Source organism: Strix aluco, chromosome 22 (genome assembly GCF_031877795.1).
Source record: "Strix aluco isolate bStrAlu1 chromosome 22, bStrAlu1.hap1, whole genome shotgun sequence".
In the NCBI taxonomy this organism is placed as follows: Eukaryota; Metazoa; Chordata; class Aves; order Strigiformes; family Strigidae; genus Strix; species Strix aluco.
In genome coordinates this window covers 3825773-3845117 of record NC_133952.1, presented here as the reverse complement: position 1 = coordinate 3845117, position 19345 = coordinate 3825773, and the positions used below count along the sequence as shown (strand labels likewise).

The 19345-nt window shown below is 56.7% G+C and overlaps 1 protein-coding gene across 6 annotated transcripts in view; it reads left to right on the top strand.

Moving 5' to 3' along the window:
• Positions 1-19345, top strand: part of AGRN (agrin) — a 125892-nt gene that overhangs the window by 88832 nt on the left and 17715 nt on the right. For all 6 annotated transcript variants that reach the window (XM_074848124.1, XM_074848126.1, XM_074848123.1 and 3 more), the window contains 17 exons: positions 1346-1567; positions 3095-3289; positions 4470-4670; positions 6250-6395; positions 6565-6670; positions 7010-7123; positions 8993-9157; positions 9664-9807; positions 10165-10289; positions 10914-11019; positions 11216-11599; positions 11756-11890; positions 13349-13476; positions 15837-15951; positions 16287-16406; positions 17074-17430; positions 18590-18782. In XM_074848124.1, the coding sequence (XP_074704225.1) occupies positions 1346-1567; positions 3095-3289; positions 4470-4670; positions 6250-6395; positions 6565-6670; positions 7010-7123; positions 8993-9157; positions 9664-9807; positions 10165-10289; positions 10914-11019; positions 11216-11599; positions 11756-11890; positions 13349-13476; positions 15837-15951; positions 16287-16406; positions 17074-17430; positions 18590-18782 (2956 nt within the window). The remainder of the gene's footprint in view (positions 1-1345; positions 1568-3094; positions 3290-4469; positions 4671-6249; positions 6396-6564; positions 6671-7009; positions 7124-8992; positions 9158-9663; positions 9808-10164; positions 10290-10913; positions 11020-11215; positions 11600-11755; positions 11891-13348; positions 13477-15836; positions 15952-16286; positions 16407-17073; positions 17431-18589; positions 18783-19345) is intronic.

The following is a 19345-nucleotide window of genomic DNA, read 5'->3' as shown; positions in this document are numbered from 1 at the left end:
CACTGGGCAGTGCTGGGTCTCTCCGTGGCAGTGCTGGGTTTCTCTCCAGCGGCACGGCCAGTCCTGCCTTTTAGCCACCTGGCTCGGCTTCTGGCTGGTGGAGGGTGTTCCTGGAGGGGCACAGCGGGCTGGGAAGTGGGTGGACCCACAGGGCTTTCCCTGCGAGCAGTTGCAGAGCTGTACCAGGCAGTGAGATGCAGCCTTTTCTCTTTGCTGTCACCATCAGGGCTGGCTGCTCACCTCATCGCTGCCGGGCATCTTGCAGGGAAGGTGCCACCGGCTCGGCTGACTTTGATGAAGCAGCTCCAGTTTGTGAGCAGAGGGGAGTGCTGCCTCTCCGCCTGCAACCCCTGCTGCGGAGCATTACCCATCCCCAGGGAGCCTCAGGGCTCTGCTGCTGGAGCCAGATGCCCAAGGACTGGGCTGAAGCAAGGACACCAGGTCCCTTCATCCTGCCGCCCAGCAGCTCCCTGGCCTTTCCAACACCAGCTTGCAAGGGGAGGGGAATGGAGCTGAGCTGCTAGGGAGGGGAGAGGAGAGAGACAGGCTGTGTGGTGAAGCCAGATGGAGGTGTCCTCTCCAGCCAGGTCTTCCAGGGTATTGCCACGGGGTATTAGCGTGAGCTGTTCATCCTCAGTGTGATTCTGAGGATGCGAGGCCTCAGTGGAGGGAACTGTGCCCGTGTGAGCTGCTACGGAGGGTTCAGCGGCCAGCGCCAGGTACTGCGCGGTGATGTAGCGAGTGTCCTGGAGGCACCGAGACTCATGCCGAGGAGGGCTTTCTGCTGCCTCCTGCCCTCCCTCTGCCACAGAGCTGGGTGTTCAGATCTGACTTCGCAGGCAGGGAAAAGAAGCGCTGGCTCCCCTCCTGGCAACGAGGGGCCTGAGTCTGTTGTTCTCCCGCAGCATGTGATGCTTGTTCTTGATGCTGGCTGTGAGCTGCTGGGGAGACCCAGACATCGGGGTTTGGGGCAAAAACCCGCAGGGCTGATCCCACGTCTGGCTGGCCCCTCGGGGCAGAATGTAGCTGGGATGGGGATGGGATGGAGGAGACGAGGCAGGAGTCCTGTTCGTGGCGTGCAGGGAGAAGATCTTGTGCCTGCTTCCCATCCCTAACCTCTGCCAAGCATGGGGAAGATGCTGAGCCAGGCATGTCGGGGTGGCATGGAGGGTGCAGGCGCTGGGCTGGTGCCAAGGCCAGGAGCTCTGTGCATTTGCCACGGCTTGAGGCGGGGGGAGGCAGGCGTGGGCCTGAGGCTGGGGGTGCTGGCATGCGTTGCTGTGCTCGGTGAGCCGGGGAAGCGGCGGATTGAGGCCGGTGCCTTTCTCTCCTGTCCCCCCTGCAGACCTGGGCACGCCGAGCCCGTGCCTGAGCGTGGAGTGCACCTTCGGGGCCACGTGCGTGGTGAAGAACCAGGAGGCCGTGTGCGAGTGCCAGCAGGTCTGCCAGGGCCGCTACGACCCCGTGTGCGGCACCGACAACCGCACCTACGGCAACCCCTGCGAGCTCGACTCCATGGCCTGTGTCCTCAAGAAAGACATCAAAGTGAAGCACAAGGGGCCCTGCGGTAAGAGCCGATCTCTGGGGGTTCCTCCTCCATAACTCGGGTTCACTTGCTGGGAGCAGGTGGTGTTTTAGGCACAAATGTGGCGCTGGCGACGGGGACAGAGGGCTTTTGGGTTGTATTTGCTCAGGTGGGGCTAGACTTACTGCTGCTTTGTCAAAATACAGTGTTTCTGCCCCTAACTTCCAGGCTGGGCATCAGGAGCTGGTGCCTGTCTTTCCACCTAAGGCTGGTGTGTGACATAGCCGTGCCCTGTCAAAGCTGGGCTTGATCCCTTACCGTCACTTCCCCACTGAGCTGCGCTTGGGGAACATGCTCCTGAGCCGTAAGGGCTTTGAGACAGCAGAGGAAAGGAAGACCCTTCCTTTAGAAAAGGAAGACCCCTTCCAACCTGTGGAGCTCCCTGCTTGCAGCGTCGCAGAGGGCCCAGAGAGATTCAGGTCAGAAGAAAATGCTGGTACCAGCTCCACGCAGTCACAGGAGAAACAATGAAGGATGCAAATACGGCTGTCAGGCACGTTTGAGCTGCCCTTGTCTGCCCGCAGGCTGCCTTGAGCAGCCCCTCTGCCAACCTGCAGAGCCCAGGCGTGGCTGCAAGCTTTGTGCTGTAGATAGAAACCTCCTGGCCAACAGTCTGCACAAACCAAGCAGGGGGTTGTTGCATCTTCCCTCCCCCATGCAAAGGCAGCAGCTGCCGTGTGAAAGAAAAATAAGAAAACCCATCTTTGAGCCAAATTCCTCATGAATTGAAATGGTGGGGAGGGGAGAGGGGTGTTTGTCTGAAGGAGAAAAGGAAGCTGTGAATCACTAAATACCCAGGAGTCAGGAGAGAGGAGATGGGCTGGCTGGAGTCCGGTCTCTCCTGCAACGAGTGACAGCTCCTTTGCAAGTGAGTTATTACGAAGATAAACGTCTTCTCTGCCCCGAGCCTGTGTGCGTGTGCTGTGCGTGTGTTTGCAGCAGCAGGCTGAGGATCCCGCTGCGGGGGGTGGCAGGGCGCTGGGAGCCGGTGCTGTGTTTTACGTGCGTCCAGCACTGCTGGCACCCCGATAAACGAGGGGAGGTGGTGTCCCCCTTCCCGGCTGACCACCTCCTCCCGCCCTGCTGTCTTGCCGTGTGTGAATCCGGCTGCTTTTCTCCCCCCCCGGGGGACTGGCCGCTGGCTGCCTGGGGTGCTGCGCTCCTCCTCCCAGGGCTGGGACTGATTTATCGCTCCTTGTAATTGCACTCAGCCCCCTGCTCTCTCTCTCCCACCTCCTGTTTAGCTCGAACAGCATACAGCTCTGGTGACATTTCATCGGGGTTACTCCTGGTCCTGATGGCTTTTACGAGTAGTTATTGCCTTTCTGCCTCTGAGCTGACTCTCCCTCCTCCTGCAGCCCTTGCCTCGGCTTCTGCTCCTGGGGTCTGCAGGGGCTCAACCTGGGGGAGGAGGTTGCAGTGGGGTTTTATTTCTGCTCTGGCACTTTATTTGACAGCGGTGCCTGCCTGCCGTGTTGTGTTAACCTCCAGGGTTTGTTCTTTGTGCAGACCGTTGTGGCAAGTGCCAGTTTGGGGCCATCTGCGAGGCGGAGACGGGAAGGTGCGTGTGCCCCACGGAGTGTGTTCCCTCCTCTCAGCCCGTGTGCGGCACAGATGGCAACACCTACGGCAGTGAGTGCGAGCTCCACGTCCGGGCCTGCACGCAGCAGACGAACATTTTGGTGGCTGCCCAAGGAGACTGCAGTGAGTCTGGCAAGGTCCCCTTCTGCCCTTGTCTCTGTCCCGCTGGTGGCATTTCAGAGAGCGGATGCTCAGCCCCGCTGGCCACCCGGGCCCCGCTGAGCTGCCTTCCCGTGGCCATCCAAGGCTCCCCAGTCATTTGTAGCACTCACAGCCCATGGGTTTGGCAGCCCTGGGAGGCACCAGAGAAACCCCAGAGTGGGGATGTGTGGAGAGTCTCCCTAGCACTCCTCCTGGTGCCTTTATTGGTTATTTTTAAGACTTCCCAGGAGGATATGAGCTCCGGAGTAACAGGGCTTACCCAGCAGCCCGGCCCTGGGCTGCAGTTTCTGGCTGGTCACTCAGGAGACCCTGCCTGAGGCTTTTCACCTTGTCTGGTGTGGTCTTCCCTTTCATCTTCACAAGATTTGGGCATATTGAGCCTCTCAAGCAGCTACACATCATAGGTGGTATCTGCCCTCTTTGTTACTTGTCAGAGCCAAGCAAAGAAATTGGGCTAATGTCCATTGAGCCAAGCAAAGAACTTGGGCTTAAACCCATGTTAATAGCCACCACCAGAACGGAAGGTGTCAAGAGTCTGTTTGATCACACAGCTCATCCCAGTAGCCTTCCCTTCCCTCCATCCCCTGGGGGTTAATTCATCTGTGCTCACATGTCTCCTCCCCACTCCCCAGCCCAGGGAACTGTCTGTGCTAATTTCTTAATGAATTAAAAGCCCTGCCTAGGTTCTTCATTAGGACAAATGCTACTTCAGTAAAAGCAATGCTTTGAGCCTCATAAAACCTGTCCAGCTGGGTCTGGTGTTCTAGGGCTGAACTGTGCAGGGAGATCCTCTCTAAATTTGGGAGCGAAAAACGACCGAGTGTGGCAGATGGCACTTAGTGCTCTGCGAGCAGGAGCTGAAGTCAGAATACACCATGAGAGTAAATGGGATTTCTTAGTGGTCTCCAAGAAAAAGCTGTTGGACACAACACCTGTGGGTGCTGGTGGGAATCGGAAACGCTCAGGACTGACACCTGTCCGTGTGCAGTTTAAATAAGCAATAACAAACCACTCTGGGGAAGGAGGACTTCTCTCCTTTCCTCTGAGGGCAAGTTAGTGGTCCCCAGCTCTGTGACACTGGGCAGTTGGCTGCAAAGGTCCCCCCGCTGTCTGACCGTGGTTGCTCCCTCTCGCCTCGCAGAGTCCTGCGGCAGCACGGTGTGCTCCTTCGGCAGCAGGTGTGTGGCTGGGCAGTGCGTGTGCCCGCGCTGCGAGAGGCAGCCCTTCGCCCAGCTCTGCGGCAGCGACGGCCTCACCTACGACAACCAATGCGAGCTGCAGGTGGCCTCCTGCCAGCAGCAGAAGAGCATCGAGGTTGCCAGGATGGGGCCGTGTGAGGACGGTAGGTTGCTGCCGTTCCTCCGGCCGGGTGGGTGTGAAAGGTGGGGAGGAGGGAGAGGGTGAGGGAGGGCTGAGGCTGCACACAGTGGGCTTTTCCCCTTGCTGCCTGCCCCGTGAGCCCTGTGACACCCCCAGCAGAGCAGTCCTGTACCAGTGACACTCCTTCCCGCCCGGCCGCTGTCACCCAGCACCCCACCTGCCACCTCCCTTTTCCCTTTGTCTTCCTGGATCCAGCAGTAATGAGAGATGATGCCGCCTAATCGGCTGGGCAAGGAGTTTATCACTGCTTTAATTTCACACTTGGGCAGGCCTCAGCTGGCGGGGGGAGAACGGAGCCATTCCTGGGGCAGGGAGCCTGGCCACTGCTTTGCTTCCCTCTGCCCCAGGAGCTGCTCCAGAGCCTGGTCTGGGGCCACTATTGACTCGGTACTAAGTGCCAGGCAAGGTCGTGGGGTTGGCTTGTACCTTGCTTGGCCAGGCTAGCAACTAAGAACCTGCTGAGTTTTCCCAGTGTAGGGGGGAAGCTGTAGGTTAACGCTGGCTGATTCCAAGTGCAGGAGGTGCCTAAACCTCACTGCTCTGATGTACTGACCCGGCGAGCTGAGATTCTCTGGCTCATTGTACATGTAGTCTAACTGGAAAGGACTTCAGTGCTATGGCAGAGCTTAGGGAGAGGGGAAGACATAACACGGTGTTTGATCACAGCCCTCCTTGGGGAATTTCAGGTTGATGTCCCTCTGGGAAAAGATCTTAAATAATTCTCTGTGTAATGCCAAATCCCAGCCTTTGATCACTCAATAAAAGGGCCCAGGTTTTCCTTCACCCCCCTTTCCCTTTAAGAAGCCTTTGAAATCAGCAACATCTCTCTCTTGCTGCTGGAGCTCTGAGCATCTATGGAGAGGCAGCCAGGCTAGGGACAGAGTTTATATATTGTTAAGAATATCTGCCTCACTGAACTGCAAACTAAACCCAAACCCCATCCCTTCCTCTGCTCTGGTTTCCATCTTTATATGAGCAGCAGCGATCTCCCTGCTGCACTGTGTGTTTGGGAGGGCAGGAGAAGGGGAAGGAGTCCGATCAAAGCATGGAGTTAAGCTGTCGCTAAGTCAAGTGGCAGCTCTTCCTCCTGTGCGTGGCTTTTAGTGGTCTGATCTCCAGCTAGCCTGCAGCGCGCTGGTAGCCACAGGATCCTTGCTTTTCCTCCTGCGGTGATAGGAAAAGAGGTAGAGAGGAAGACTTCAGGCCAGCTGCTGAAGCATCCCTTTGTGGTTTTCATTCTGTAGGCTTAGCCCAATCTTGAGACAGCGGTGGGAGAATCTTCTTTCTGTAAGGGAGAGGGATCTCTGAGGTCCAGGCATAAGCATCCTAATGTATGTGGGCCCAGCATTCTGGGGTTGCCTGTGCTGAAGAGGTTAAACCTGCTATGATTTGGACGGGCCTGTGTGGCTGTGGGCTGCTTCCCCTGCCCGGGGCACGGCCTCATGTCAGGGAAAGGGTTTTGGCCCCATCCCTGCTGCTCTCCCCTGACTCTGCCCTGCTGGGCACGAGCCCTTTCTCACCGTCGTCCTCCTTCACTCCAGAGTGCGGCTCAGGGGGCTCGGGCTCCGGCGACGGTAGTGAGTGTGAGCAGGACCGGTGCCGGCAGTACGGGGGCTGGTGGGACGAGGATGCTGAGGATGACCGCTGTGTGTGTGACTTCACCTGCCTGGCAGTGCCACGCAACCCGGTAAGCACGCCGAGCAGTCCTGGGCTGCCTGCTGCAGTCCTCGCTCCCCTCCTCTCTTCGTCCTGGTGGCTTTCCCGCATGCTTTCCTGGGCAGGAGAGGGCATCCCATGCATAGGGAACCTTCCTGCGCAGCCACTGCCCTGAGCCGTTCCCCTCCCTGTCCTGGCAGGTGTGTGGCTCTGATGGTGTGACCTACACCAACGAGTGTGAGCTGAAGAAGACACGGTGTGAAAAACGCCAGGATCTCTATGTCACTAGCCAAGGAGCCTGCCGCGGTGAGTCCCCCGAAGGCAGCCAGTCCCCCAGGCTGACCCAAGCTGTGAGCACTGGTCCCCAGCCTGGCACCCTGCACTAACACATGCCCTTGCCCCGGGGCCAAGCAAGAAAGTGCTCCCTAAGGACACAGCAGCGGCTGTGTTGGTTTGCTGATCCCCGCTGCATCATTCCTGTTCCATGCCCTGCGCTTTCCCCTGGCCAAGGTTAGGACCTCACCGCATCAGCCGTTCCCAGGATCCTGTGGTTTTGCAGGAATGCTGCTAGCTGCTCCATCCATATGTGCCCTGCCACAGCCCGCCTGCCAGAAATAACCTGTACCCCTCTGCCTTCCTCTGCAGCCCTCGCCACAACCCCGCCGCCTCTCCTGGTTGTGCACTGCAGCCAGACCATCTATGGGTGCTGCCCAGACAACATGACCTTGGCGCTCGGAGTGGGTGCAGCTGGATGCCCAAGTGAGTGAATATTGTGTTCCCACCTCGGGGGGCATGAAGGACCTTCAAGGAAGGCTGGAAGGCAGGAGAGATCAGGTGGAGGGGGGACTGGAGGTCCCATCCCAGGAGAAATGAAGAAGGGTGGACCCTCCCCATTCCTTAGCTAACCAGTGACCTCCCAGGCTCAAAAAGCCTCCATTTATCCCCAGGTCCAGGCTCACAGCATGCACACATGGAGATGGGCGCACATGCTTCGCCTTCTGTGTCTACTAGTGATGCTCTTGTCCTCTCAAAAGGGCAACTTCCAGGTCGAAATCCCTCTGAAATGCAGGAAGAGAGGATGGTGGCTCAGAACTTGTCTGGTGCTGAGTCTGTGCTGGACGCCGCAGAAGGTGCCCCTAGTCCCAGACTGTGCCCGCTGTGCCTCCAACCCATTGCTAGAAGCTTCGGGCTTTTCACTGGCCTGAGGGACAAAAATATTGCTTGTATCCTTGCACTGCAGGCTGAGGTGGAGCAGAGCTTTTGGGTTCGCCTGGGGACCTTCTGCAGGCCACCGCAGGACCAGTGGCTAGTGGGTGACTGCACTGTGCAGGAAGCTGAGCTGGCAATTGTTTCATTAATATTTATTAAATAATTATTGGAGTCAGCACTTTAGCAGAAGGCACATTTTGAAAAGCATTAGCAAACTCTTAACAGCTGAGGCTGTGACCGCTTGTTAGGGAAACACATTAGCCCACGGAGACACGGTTCACGCCGGGCTTGGGCCTGGCTAATGCCTGCCTGATGAGGATGTAGTGCTGTTTAATGTGCCGTATAATTTAAAAAGCAGCAGCATTCAGAGAATGTCCAGAGATCTCCTGGCAGGGGGTGCACGGGACGGGCTGCAGGCCGAAGTGGGCAGTGGAAGAGCAGACGCGTGGCCAGTGCTGGCCAAGGGGGGGCCAGCAGAGCTGGGAGGAGCTGGTCAGAGGGATGCTAGGGAGGACATGAGCATTTCGCTTTTAGCAGCGCCCTGCCAGTGACGTTCAGTGACTGGACATTAGGAAAAAATTTTTCACAGAAAGAGTGGTCAGAGAGTGGAATAGGCGACCCAGGGAGGGGGTGGAGTCACCATCCCTGGGTGTGTTTAAGGGTCGTTTAGATGAGATGTTGGGGGATGTGGCGTAGGGGAGAACTTTGTAGAGTAGGGCTGATGGTTGGACTCAATGATCCCAAGGGTCTTTTCCAACCGGAATGATTCTGGGATTCTGTTCCTGTGTCTCTGATGGAAGTCCTGTCCCCTGCCCTCCGCGCCATGGACACAGCTTCCCAGTTGACTGGGATTCAGCATCCCACCAGTTTCTGTCCCACCTGTGTCCCTGTGTTGGCAGCAGGCATACATCAGGAGGTAATTGCCACTTAACCAGCAGCTTGAGGTCCCCAGGGCAGATTTATCTGTGGCTGCCTGTTCTGGACATGCCGTTTCCCTGCCTCTGGCAGGCTGGGGATGTGCTCGTGCACCCTACTTGCTGCTCCCAAGGTCTCCCTTTCTCACCAGCTCTGCTCCCTGTGGATAAAGGAAGCGTCTCTCTGTCTATCTTTGGATCATTTCCCTCCATCAAGTTCCTAATTAATGAATTAATAATAAACTTCTAATAGCTTCCTCCCCCTTTGATGTTAATGAGAGAGGAGTTCTTGATGACAGCAAAGCGAGCGGGTTAATCCCTGAAGGTTTAGTTCCCCCTCGTAGCTGGGGCAGAGGAGAAACGTCGACAGCAGCTGGTGAAACCTCCCCGTGCCCAGTGTGAGGCCACGTCCCTGCCCTCGCTGAGCACCTCGGTGGCTCGGCAGTCGGTCCCTCCGCCCTGACGTTCTCTCCTCAGCCCCACGTTCTCTCTCTCCGGCTCACAGGCACCTGCCAGTGCAACCCCTATGGCTCCTATGGGGGAGCCTGCGACCCCGCCACGGGACAGTGCTCCTGCAAGCCCGGCGTGGGGGGCCTGAAGTGCGACCGCTGCGAGCCTGGCTTCTGGAACTTCCGCGGCATCGTCACCGACAGCAAGAGCGGCTGCACGCGTGAGTGCGGGCAGGGCAGGGCCCTCCCCCCTCATCCCACACAGCTCTCTGCGGGCACAGGCACCGCGGGGTATCGTGGTATTTAAACCAACGAGCCCTACTGTTGGTGCTACTCTAAGTCCCCTCCAGCGGCTGTTTTTGCAAAGTTTGATGACTTGCTCCGTGCACAAGGGGCAGGGTGGCCTAAAGCTTGGCTGCGAGGTGGTGTCTCCTTTCGTGGGCCTGCTCCCTGGCCAAATGTTCTGCAGGGCTGCTTGAGCCCAGCGTGAGGTGTCCCTGCACGTGTCTGTGGAGCAGACGTGGGATCACAAGCCGGAGGACAGTGGTCAGATGGCAGAGGGTGGAGGCAGGTTCCTGCAGCTCGTTTGGGGTCACTCAGCATTACAGTCCTCCCCTGGACCCTCCTCCTCACTCTTCTCTTGGATTGCGGGGGGTCCTGGATGAGTCTGCTGTTGGCTCCACAAATCCACCAGCAAAACAGTGTCTTTTTTTCCCTTCTTGCTCAGCCTGTAACTGCGACCCGGTGGGCTCAGTGCGTGATGACTGTGAGCAGATGACTGGATTGTGCTCCTGCAAGACTGGTATCACTGGCATGAAATGCAACCAGTGCCCCAATGGCAGCAAGCTGGGCATGACTGGCTGTGAGAAAGGTGAGGGAGCCACGTACCAGAGGGGTTGTGTGGGGCACCGGGAAACGGGGGCTTGAGTACTGCTGCAGGGCAACACATAAGCCCGTGAAAGAAACGCCTCCCTCCCACCCTGTGTGCTTGTGCTTGTGCTTGGGGGAAAGGGGCTCTGGGCTCCACTCCTGGCTGGGTTCCCGTTATCTGTGCACTCATGCACAGCCTGAGAGACTGTTTCTCTCTTTGGGGAAGGTCTGTCTTGTCTACTGGTCTGAACTGCGTTGGTGAGTGCCTGGGAGAGCTCAGACCCACTGGGAGGAGAGAGGGATTTTGATTCAGTACATGCTGGTTGATCATCTCCTCCCCCTTCTCTCCCTACCCCAGACCCATCAGCCCCAAAATCCTGCGAGGAAATGAGCTGCGAGTTTGGGGCCTCATGCGTGGAAGTCAACGGCTTTGCCCACTGCGAGTGCCCATCCCCGCTCTGCTCAGAGGTCAACATGACCAAGGTTTGCAGGGGAGGAAGCCATGGGGGGTGTGTCGGGGACGTGTGGCTACCTCAGCTGCCTCGGGCCAGCGCGGGCAGCGTGGGAGTCTGATGTCTCTTTCCCCACCATGAGAAGCGAGTGGGCAGGTTCGGACACTGTCTCTGGTGTGTGGGGAAGGGTGCCATGCGAGTCATAGATGTCTCCCAGCAGAGCTGGGTGCTCTGTGCCCCATCTGGCACCTCTGAGCTGCTCCACTCCTGGGCTTCCGCAGCCTGCCCCCGGGTCCCTCTGTGCAGGTCATCACCTCTTTGTGTCAGAGGGACTGCTTTTGGACTGGCTCTTAGGAAGTATTTCTTTGCAGAAGGGGTTGTTGGGCATTGGAATGGGCTGCCCAGGGCAGGGGGGGAGTCCCCATCCCTGGAGGGGTTGAAGAGTCGGGTTGAGCCAGCGCTGAGGGATCTGGTGGAGTTGGGAACGGTCAGTGTGAGGTTCATGGTTGGACTGGAGGATCTTCAAGGGCTTTTCCAACTGAGATGATTCTGGGATTCTGCAAAGTCTCTGCTCCCAGAATTTAGAGACTGGTTTATTTTGCCTGGGGCTTGGAGGGGGACAAAGGTGCAGCTCACATTTCCCCTCTGCTCCCAGGTGTGTGGCTCTGATGGTGTCACCTACGGGGACCAGTGCCAGCTGAAGACCATCGCCTGCCGGCAGGGCCAGGTCATCACAGTGAAGCATGTGGGGCAGTGCCACGGTGAGTGTCTGCTGCTCTCGGTGCTGGCCTGATGCTGGACCCGGGTCTGGCTGCCTCCTTCCTCTGCAGTTCCTCACTCAGAGGATGCATTGCCCAGGGCAGGCGCCTGAGGGTTTGCAACGTGCTTCCCAGCATCACGGCCAGCCTTTCCCAGACCTGTCTCTCCTTACCTACCCCGTCTCTCTGCTCCTTTCAGAGTCCATCACTCATACAAGCCACACCTCACCACCCACACCGCTGCCCACACTGCCTTTGGACAAGTTAATCCTTCCTCCGCCACTGCGGCTCACCACCCGGGCTCCAGAACCCACCGAGCTGGCTACCAGCTCCCTGCTGTTGGAAGCCAAGCCTACGGAAAGAGGTCACCCTACAACAAGGCGCATCGCGACTGCCAGACCAGCCACTACACCGTGGATGACCCACGGGGTGTATAAGACCACCGTGCGCCCTCTCTCCACTGCACCAGTGGTCCTGGCCACCACCCAGCCTGCCTACGTTGAATCAGGCAGCGCTGAAGGCAGTGGAGACCAAGAGATGGGCAGCAGTGGAGACCAGGAATCTAGCGGGGCAGGCTCTGCCGGTGAGTGTGAGCACTTCTTGGGTTTGGCAGGTCGGTTGTGGGCTCAACCATCCCCTGTCTCTCACGATGAATTGAAGCTGTGTCTCAGCCTTGTTCTCTGCCACAGAGGTGAGGTCTTACCTCCTGCTGGTGAATACTCCTCTTAATGCTCCGCAGGGGAAGAGGAGGTGGAGGAAAGCCAAGTAACTTCCACCCCAGCCATCGAGAGGGCCACGTGTTACAACACCCCGCTGGGATGCTGCTCCGATGGCAAGACGGCGGCTGCTGATGCGGAAGGCACCAACTGTCCGGGTGCGTTTGTCCTCGGGGTTGGGCTCTGGGCTCCCTTTTGGTGGTCAGGAGACAAACTGAGCTCTTGGAGGGTGCAGGAGAGGGAGAGATGCCACTGAGAGCAGCACGGTGCTGCGCTGGCCCGGCTGGCAGTGAGCACGGTTCCTCTGTCCAGTCTGGGGGCTGACGTGTCCCTAAGGGGGCATTCATGGGGACGTGCTGAGCCACGGTAGCTGCCAGACGTTGTGCCCACCTGCAGCCCCCTGCAGCCAGCCCCAGGGCTCGGGTGGGTGCTGCTGTTCACACGGGGAGCCAGGGCACTCAGCAGTTTTCTCCGCTTAGGTGACCACTTTCTTCCTTCACTGCTACAGCCTTAAAACTTTGACCAGTGTTTTGCCCAGGCTTCTGCAGAGCTCACGACTGGCCCTAGGAGGGGTGAGGGAATTTCTTGGATTCCCACTTTATCTACGCTGATGGCTGTAAGAGGACCTGGGCTGACCAGGACCAGTTGGGTGCCAGGGCAGCTGGGGAGAACCCCCTGTCCCTGCTGGGCTTCCGGGGGAGTCTGAGCTTCTCAACTCACACGGTGGCTCCCAGTGATGCGTGTTGCTCTCATGTCCTAGGTGGGATCTGTCTTGCCTACTTCCAGTCCCTTTCACACTGTCCACGTTGAGGAAATGCAGAGCCACATGTGCTCTGTCAAGAGTATTGGTTGCCCTGACATACGTCCCTATTTCCCTAAAAATTGTTGCTCTGGGGCTGTCTCCCAGATGTTTCCTTACTGCTCACTGAGGTCCTTCTTAGCTGTCCCTGTTCCTTGGGGTTTCCAGCAGGACAGCCCCTTTTCCTCTGGACACCACGTTCCCCTTTTAACCCATGAAAGGACACTGCTGGCCACCTCCCGTGTGGTTACCCGCAGCGGGAATCTTTCGATAGCTGCCTCTGCATTCCCACAGCTCCCCCAGAAGGGAACCACACCTTGAGTTCCTGCTGCAGTTTCGCTCTGGTTTTGCACGACTGGCCACAGCCTGGTAGCAGCCAGGTTCTCTGCTTCCCTCTCCCAGCACAGGTCTTCTCCTTGCCCAGAGTCCACATTTTGCCCTCCTCTGCCCCCTGTTTGCATGCACGTGTCTGATCCTGCCGTGTTGACTATGTGCTGCTCTGGCTAACGTCTTTCTCTTGTTACTCAGCCGGTGCAGGGGGGCTGCTATCCGGGCCGGAGCTCAGAGGAAACCGTATGGTAAAAGCTACCATCTCCAGCCTGGTCTTTGCCATCTGCTCCAGCACCCTCTGATACTAATCCTCCATGGCGCTCTCCCAGACCCATCCAGACTAACCCCAACACTGGCACTACCCGCACACTGCCATCACCCTTTCCCCCCAGGGACTCGAATGCTCCTCACGGCTCTCAGCCACACGCCTCTCTCCTGCCCACGAGCCGACTAAAGGCGTTTGTCTTGTTTCCCCTCCCTCCCGTAGCTACCAAAGTCTTCCAAGGAGTCCTCATCTTGGAGGAGGTGGAAGGCCAGGAGCTGTTCTACACACCTGAGATGGCTGACCCCAAGTCAGAGCTCTTTGGGGAGACAGCCAGGAGCATTGAGAGCGCGGTGAGTTCTTTGCGCTTGATCTGGGGTCTGGCTCGGGCTTTTTGGCAAAAAAAGAGAGGACCCTGCCCACCTCTGTCTTCTCATTCACGATGGCGTCTGGGCAGCCCGTGGCCTGTCATTGCTGTCTGTCAAATGGGAGCGCAGAGACCTCTCTGCACCGTGTGTCAAGAGCCTTGGAGGAGCATCGCTTTGTGTTGGGGTTTTTTTTGAGCTGGGCTTAACCTACAAAAGTTAGGAGTGAGCACGGCTTAACGCCAGGGCCAGTGCTTTTATGGGGTGGGCACTTGGGAGTGTAAGGAGATGATGCACCAGATCTGTCTGAGAGGTACCCTCTGAATTTGTCCAATCTCTCATCTACATGTGTTATTAGCCTCTACCACACGCTGTGTCAGCGGGTTCCATCCTTTGTTATGTGCTGGCTCAAAAATTACCCTTTTTCAGCTTGATCTTGGTGGTGGGGCTGTTCAGACAAGAGATATTCTGCCTTAACACCCTGGATTTCCCAAAGTGCCCTTATCTCCATGAAAAGCCCTTAGACAAAAACATGTCCAAAACCCCTCTGCCCCTCCAGTTTAGCTACACAACTTGGGAAGCTGCTTGTGTAAATCCAGTTTCCCACCTTTAAGGAGAACCCCCCTGCCCTGCCAGCTCCTGGAGCAGGCGGGCTTTGCGTGGCAATGTGTACATGTGGGTATGCCAAGGCAGCGCTGGGTGGGGTGGCAACATTATACTGTAGCCTGCAGTGTGGCACAGCAAATACAAAGCATCTTTGCAAGGAGATTAACATATTTAGAGCTGGTTCCAAGCTGCACTTAGAAGTTGGCAAGCCCTTTAGTACAGGCATATAAGCAGATGTGTGCCTGGCATATGGACCATATGGTTCATGCAGTTCTGTATCACAATAGCAATATTTCCCAATACAACAGTGGCTTCTATCTGAGGATGCAAACATGCACACAAAAGATTCATTCACTGGTTCATCTGTTCTCTTCCCCTGAATTTGCTGGTTTCTGGTTTCCCAGGCTGGAGGAAGTGGGGGCACGGCACAGGCCCTCTGTCCCCGAGGCCGTCTGGGGCTGGGCTGAGTGTTCCTGCCACAGCCCTGTGCTGCAGAGACCTGTTACAGAATCACAGAATCATCTCGTTTGGAAAAGCCCTTGAAGATCCTCCAGTCCAACCATGAACCTCACACTGACCGTTCTCAACTCCACCAGACCCCTCAGCACTGGGTCAACCCGACTCTTCAACCCCTCCAGGGATGGGGACTCCCCCCCTGCCCTGGGCAGCCCATTCCAACGCCCAACAGCCCCTTCTGCAAAGAAATCCTTCCTAAGAGCCAGTCTGACCCTGCCCTGGCACAGCTTGAGGCCATTCCCTCTTGTCCTGGCACTTGTTCCTTGGCTCAAGAGACTCATCCCCCCTCTCTGCACCCTCCTTTCAGGGAGTTGGAGAGGGCCATGAGTTCTCCCCTCAGCCTCCTCTTCTCCAGACTAAACCCCCCCAGTTCCCTCAGCCGCTCCCCATCAGACCTGTGCTCCAGACCCTGCACCAGCTTCGTTGCCCTCCTCTGGACACACTCAAATAACACGCTGTTGTCCCTGCGCAATCTACTTGCAAACTCCCGTGATGGGCTCCTTTACCCCTCTGAGATCACTGTGCCTGGATTTATAAGGGGAGACTATACCACAGCACCATTAGTTAATTACTTTTTTCTGCCTTTGCCTTGAAGCTGAGGGAAGGAAGCAGTGGCCACTAGCTGTGACAACTGCTGGTCCAGCCCAAGGCTGGACAGATAGCTAGCAGGGGTATTAAAGCCCTGACTTGCTGTAAGCCTTGGACTGTCACTGTCTCCTTCATGGGACTTCAGACAAATCCTGCAGTGTCTGAGACCAAGTTTTAAAAGGCAGTCAGGTACTTAAAGATGCAGAATGGTGCCTTACGGGATTTTCCAAAGTGCCTAAGCAGGTTTACACAGCTTTAGAAGAGATCAGTAAGACTTAGATGCAACACGATAGAAAATCCCTGTATGAACTGCAAGGTGTCTCTGGTCTGGCCCTGCTCCGCTCTTCTTCATGGGTACGATGGGAATAGATCACTTTCTCCACACTATCCCTGGACCCTGTTCTTACCTTGAGGTCATAAAGAATAGGGACCATCTGAAATTATCACCCTACACAACGGAGCGCTGTTCTCTGCACGTGTCAGTGGGATGTCTTGCGAAGGTTTGCATGCAAACCCCTGTGGGTTGAAACCCAGGAGACTCACCAAGACTCAAGCTCTTTTATGGAAGGGACCTATGTCCTAGGATCTCCCCATTAACCAGTTTGTTTATCTTTTCACCTTCACCTCCGACCAACTAGCTGGATGAGCTTTTCCGCAATTCTGACGTTAAGAAGGATTTCAAGAGCATCCGTGTCCGAGACCTGGGGCAGAGCAGCGCTGTCCGTGTCATTGTGGAGTCCCACTTTGACCCAGGTAAGAGCCTTCCTGGTGCTCGTTCACTGGGGCATCACCATCCGCCTGAGGAAGGAACAGGCTCTCCCAGTGGGGCTGCCGGCCTGAGACACGCGTGTGTGGCAAGGAGCATGAAAGAACCTGATTAAAATTTGCTGGGGCTGTGTCTTCTGTCCAGCAAAATCAACAGATGCTGGGAGGAGGTGCAGCTAAGCTGCTGCCTGGAAGGCTGGAAACATTTTCCTAGGGAAAGGAATGATGCGGATGCGTTGTGGGGAGGTCATGAGAGGGAAACTGCTAGGTGGGCCTGCATCATCACTCTTGCCTTTCTCCTTTCTCCTCCTGGCTGTGATCAGCCACTTCCTACACGGCAGCTGATGTCCAAGGGGCCCTGCTGAAGCAGATTAAAGCTTCCAAGAAGAAGACCATCCTGGTGAAGAAGCCCCAGCAGGAACACGTTAAATTCATGGACTTTGGTGAGCCCTTCCTGTCTGCGGTCAGTCCCCCGCTCTTGGTTTAGGCTTTCGAACGGGCAGGCTGGCTCTTCTGGTCTTGCCAGGGACTTTCATCTGTAGCAGTAACCTGTCAAAAGCTTCCTCCCCTTCAGAGCCAGGTCTCACGGGTTAGTCCATGTTCTCAACTCAGGAAGGGCATAAAGGGGGTAAAATTGCTCCCTTCTTCCACAGTACATGGCAAGCGGCAGCACTGCGATATGACACTGCCCACAGTCCTGGAAACTGAGCCCGTCCTGGTGCTCCTGAGGGAGTGGCCAGTCTAACCCGTGTGATTTCATGCTGATAAACCTGAAACACTGATTTTCCGGGAGAAAAGGCGCATGGCCACCTCTGCACCGGGCACGCAGCTCTGCCTGGGAGCGTGTCTACCCCCACGCCAGGGTGGAGGGAAGGGCGGGCAGCACTGTGGGGCTGTTGGACTTATAAACCAGGAGCTCTGGGGCCTGGAGAGCGGAGGGGAGTGGGCTCCTGGGCTTTGGGGCGCGTGGTAGCCTGGGAGAGCCACCCATCCAAGCCTCTCTGCTGCCATCCCACCCCAAAAACTCGAGCGAGTGCTTTTTTTTTTTTTTTTTATTTCCCAGAGAGGTTTGCACAGCACCAGCCTCCACTCGCTTTTTCTATGTTTCAGACTGGATCCCCAGGCTCTTCACCACCACCGTGACCACAACCACGGCCACCACCATGGCCCCCGCCACCACCCGCAGGTACACCACGGCTGCCGCCGCCACCACAGCCCACGTCCTGCGCCCAGACGCCGCGGGCCGACCCAGCGCCAAGACGGCAGGAGCTGTGAGCACCAAGAGACCCACGTCCACCCTCCCTGCCACCACGCGGCGGAAGCCCACGCGCCAGCCCCCCGCCACGAAAAAGCCTTCGCGGCCCTGTGACTCTCACCCCTGCCTGCACGGTGGCACCTGCGAGGACGATGGGAAGGAGTTCACCTGCAGCTGCCCGGCAGGCAAAGGGGGAGCCGTCTGTGAGAAACGTACGTGCTTCTGAGCTCTGTCCGTCCGTGGTGAGGGGGAGACGGGGGGGGGGGGGACATGTGCAAACCCAGCCCCAAAACTAGCGCTGGCACCGCATGCGCACCAGGCAGGGGTCAATTGAACCAGCTTTCTTAACTCTGCCAAGAACAGGTTGTAGGAGGCAAGCACAGCAAGGCTGCGGAGTAAGAAAGCGCCAGGAGCAATTTCTTCCTGGCTCCACTTCTGATATACCAGTGCCCCGAAGCGCGGGGATTGTGACCTTCTGCTTTTTTATCTCAGCTCACAGCACTGTTGCTCGCAGCTCCTGCGGCTAGTGACTGCTAGTTAGTGTAGCAGAGAGACAGGTACTAGCTGTCCTCTCAAACACCAGGAGATGTGTGCTGATAATTCAGGCTCTTATTTTCCGGCGCTCAGAGCTGCTTAGCAAACAGCTGCAGCCTGGCAGCATGCTTAACCAGAGCTGCTGTTATTTACTGTGAGCTCCCACTGCCAGTTTGGTGTCACGCTGGGGGCTCTGCGTGGTTGTGAGTGCTTGTTCCTGAAAAGCTTTGTCCCTAAAGCTATAAGCTGGAGCGCTCAAAGCTGCTACTGGATGTGTGTGTCCAGCCCTGTTAATTTTAATAGGGCTTGGCCTTCCAGGTCCCTTGGAAAGTCTCAGCTGCAATAAATAGAAGCCTGGAGTGATGAATGAAAATCTGTCATGTGGGATTCTGGGAGGACAGATAAAAATTATGTAAGGAGCAGGGAAATTGAGTTATGAGGAACTGTGTGTGCAGCAGAGCTCAGCTGACGGCACAGGGGATGTGGTAGCTGGGCATGGAAAGGACCAACAGCACTGGTCTTTACTGGGGGGAGCCGACTGGGAGCTAAAGACTGGAGGAGCGATACCACAGATCTCTGAAGCCTGGGAGCAATTTTTGGGGGGCATGCCATCACGAGAGGAGTTGGTTGCCACCAGCATGAGTGTCTGGGAGGAGGTGATGGGATAATTGCACAGGTGCATGGGCCCAGAGGAGAGAGCAAGCTTCTTTCTGCCATTTCACAAGAGCTCGCTGTTTGTACAGGTAGGAAAATGTTCACAGGCTCATGTCTGTTCCCTCCTCTACTTCATCCCCTCTTCCTTTCTCTCCTGCTGCTCCCTGGCCCTGGCTCTTGCAGCTATCAGGTACTTCATCCCCAGCTTTGGTGGCAAGTCCTACCTGGCCTTCAAGATGATGAAGGCATACCACACCGTGCGCATTGCCATGGAGTTCAGGACTGTGGAGCTCAGTGGGCTGCTGCTCTACAACGGGCAGAACCGCGGCAAAGACTTCATTTCCCTGGCACTGGTTGGCGGCTTTGTGGAGCTCAGGTGGGTGCCCTTCCCCTCAGCCCTGTGTGGTGTGGAGGAGGTGGAGCAGCTGCTCTCGCCAGAACGGTCCTTGCAGAACACCAGGAGGATGCTGGGCTTGAATTTGCAGGCTAAGAAACAGTAGCATCAGTTGAACAAGAAGAGGAGGAGTGTTTTTTCCAATGTAATGGGAATACTAAGGGTACTCATTCCCCGTGGCACTTTTCAACAAAGTCAATTCACTTATTTCAGTTTGAATTTTGAAAAGCTGAAAGGCGTGGGAGGTTGATTTTTTAAGCAAGTGAGAGGTCATCTTTTGGCGCTGTCTTATTCTGCTGGAAAAAGAAATGCAGGAGGAAAAAGAAAGGGAGAAAGGCCCCAGAAATCTGAGCTGAAATGACTTTTCTAGTTCTGAAAGCCAAAGGCACAGTTTAGGGATGAGATGAGGTGGAGAGCAGACCTCTGGAGGCTGCAACGTCCAGACAGGTTCTCAGGCAGTCGGTCCCGACACTCAGCAGGGGATGGCTGCGTGCTCCGACTGCAGCTTGGTCCAGAGGAAGGGGAGCTCCCGAGTGCCCCCAGCT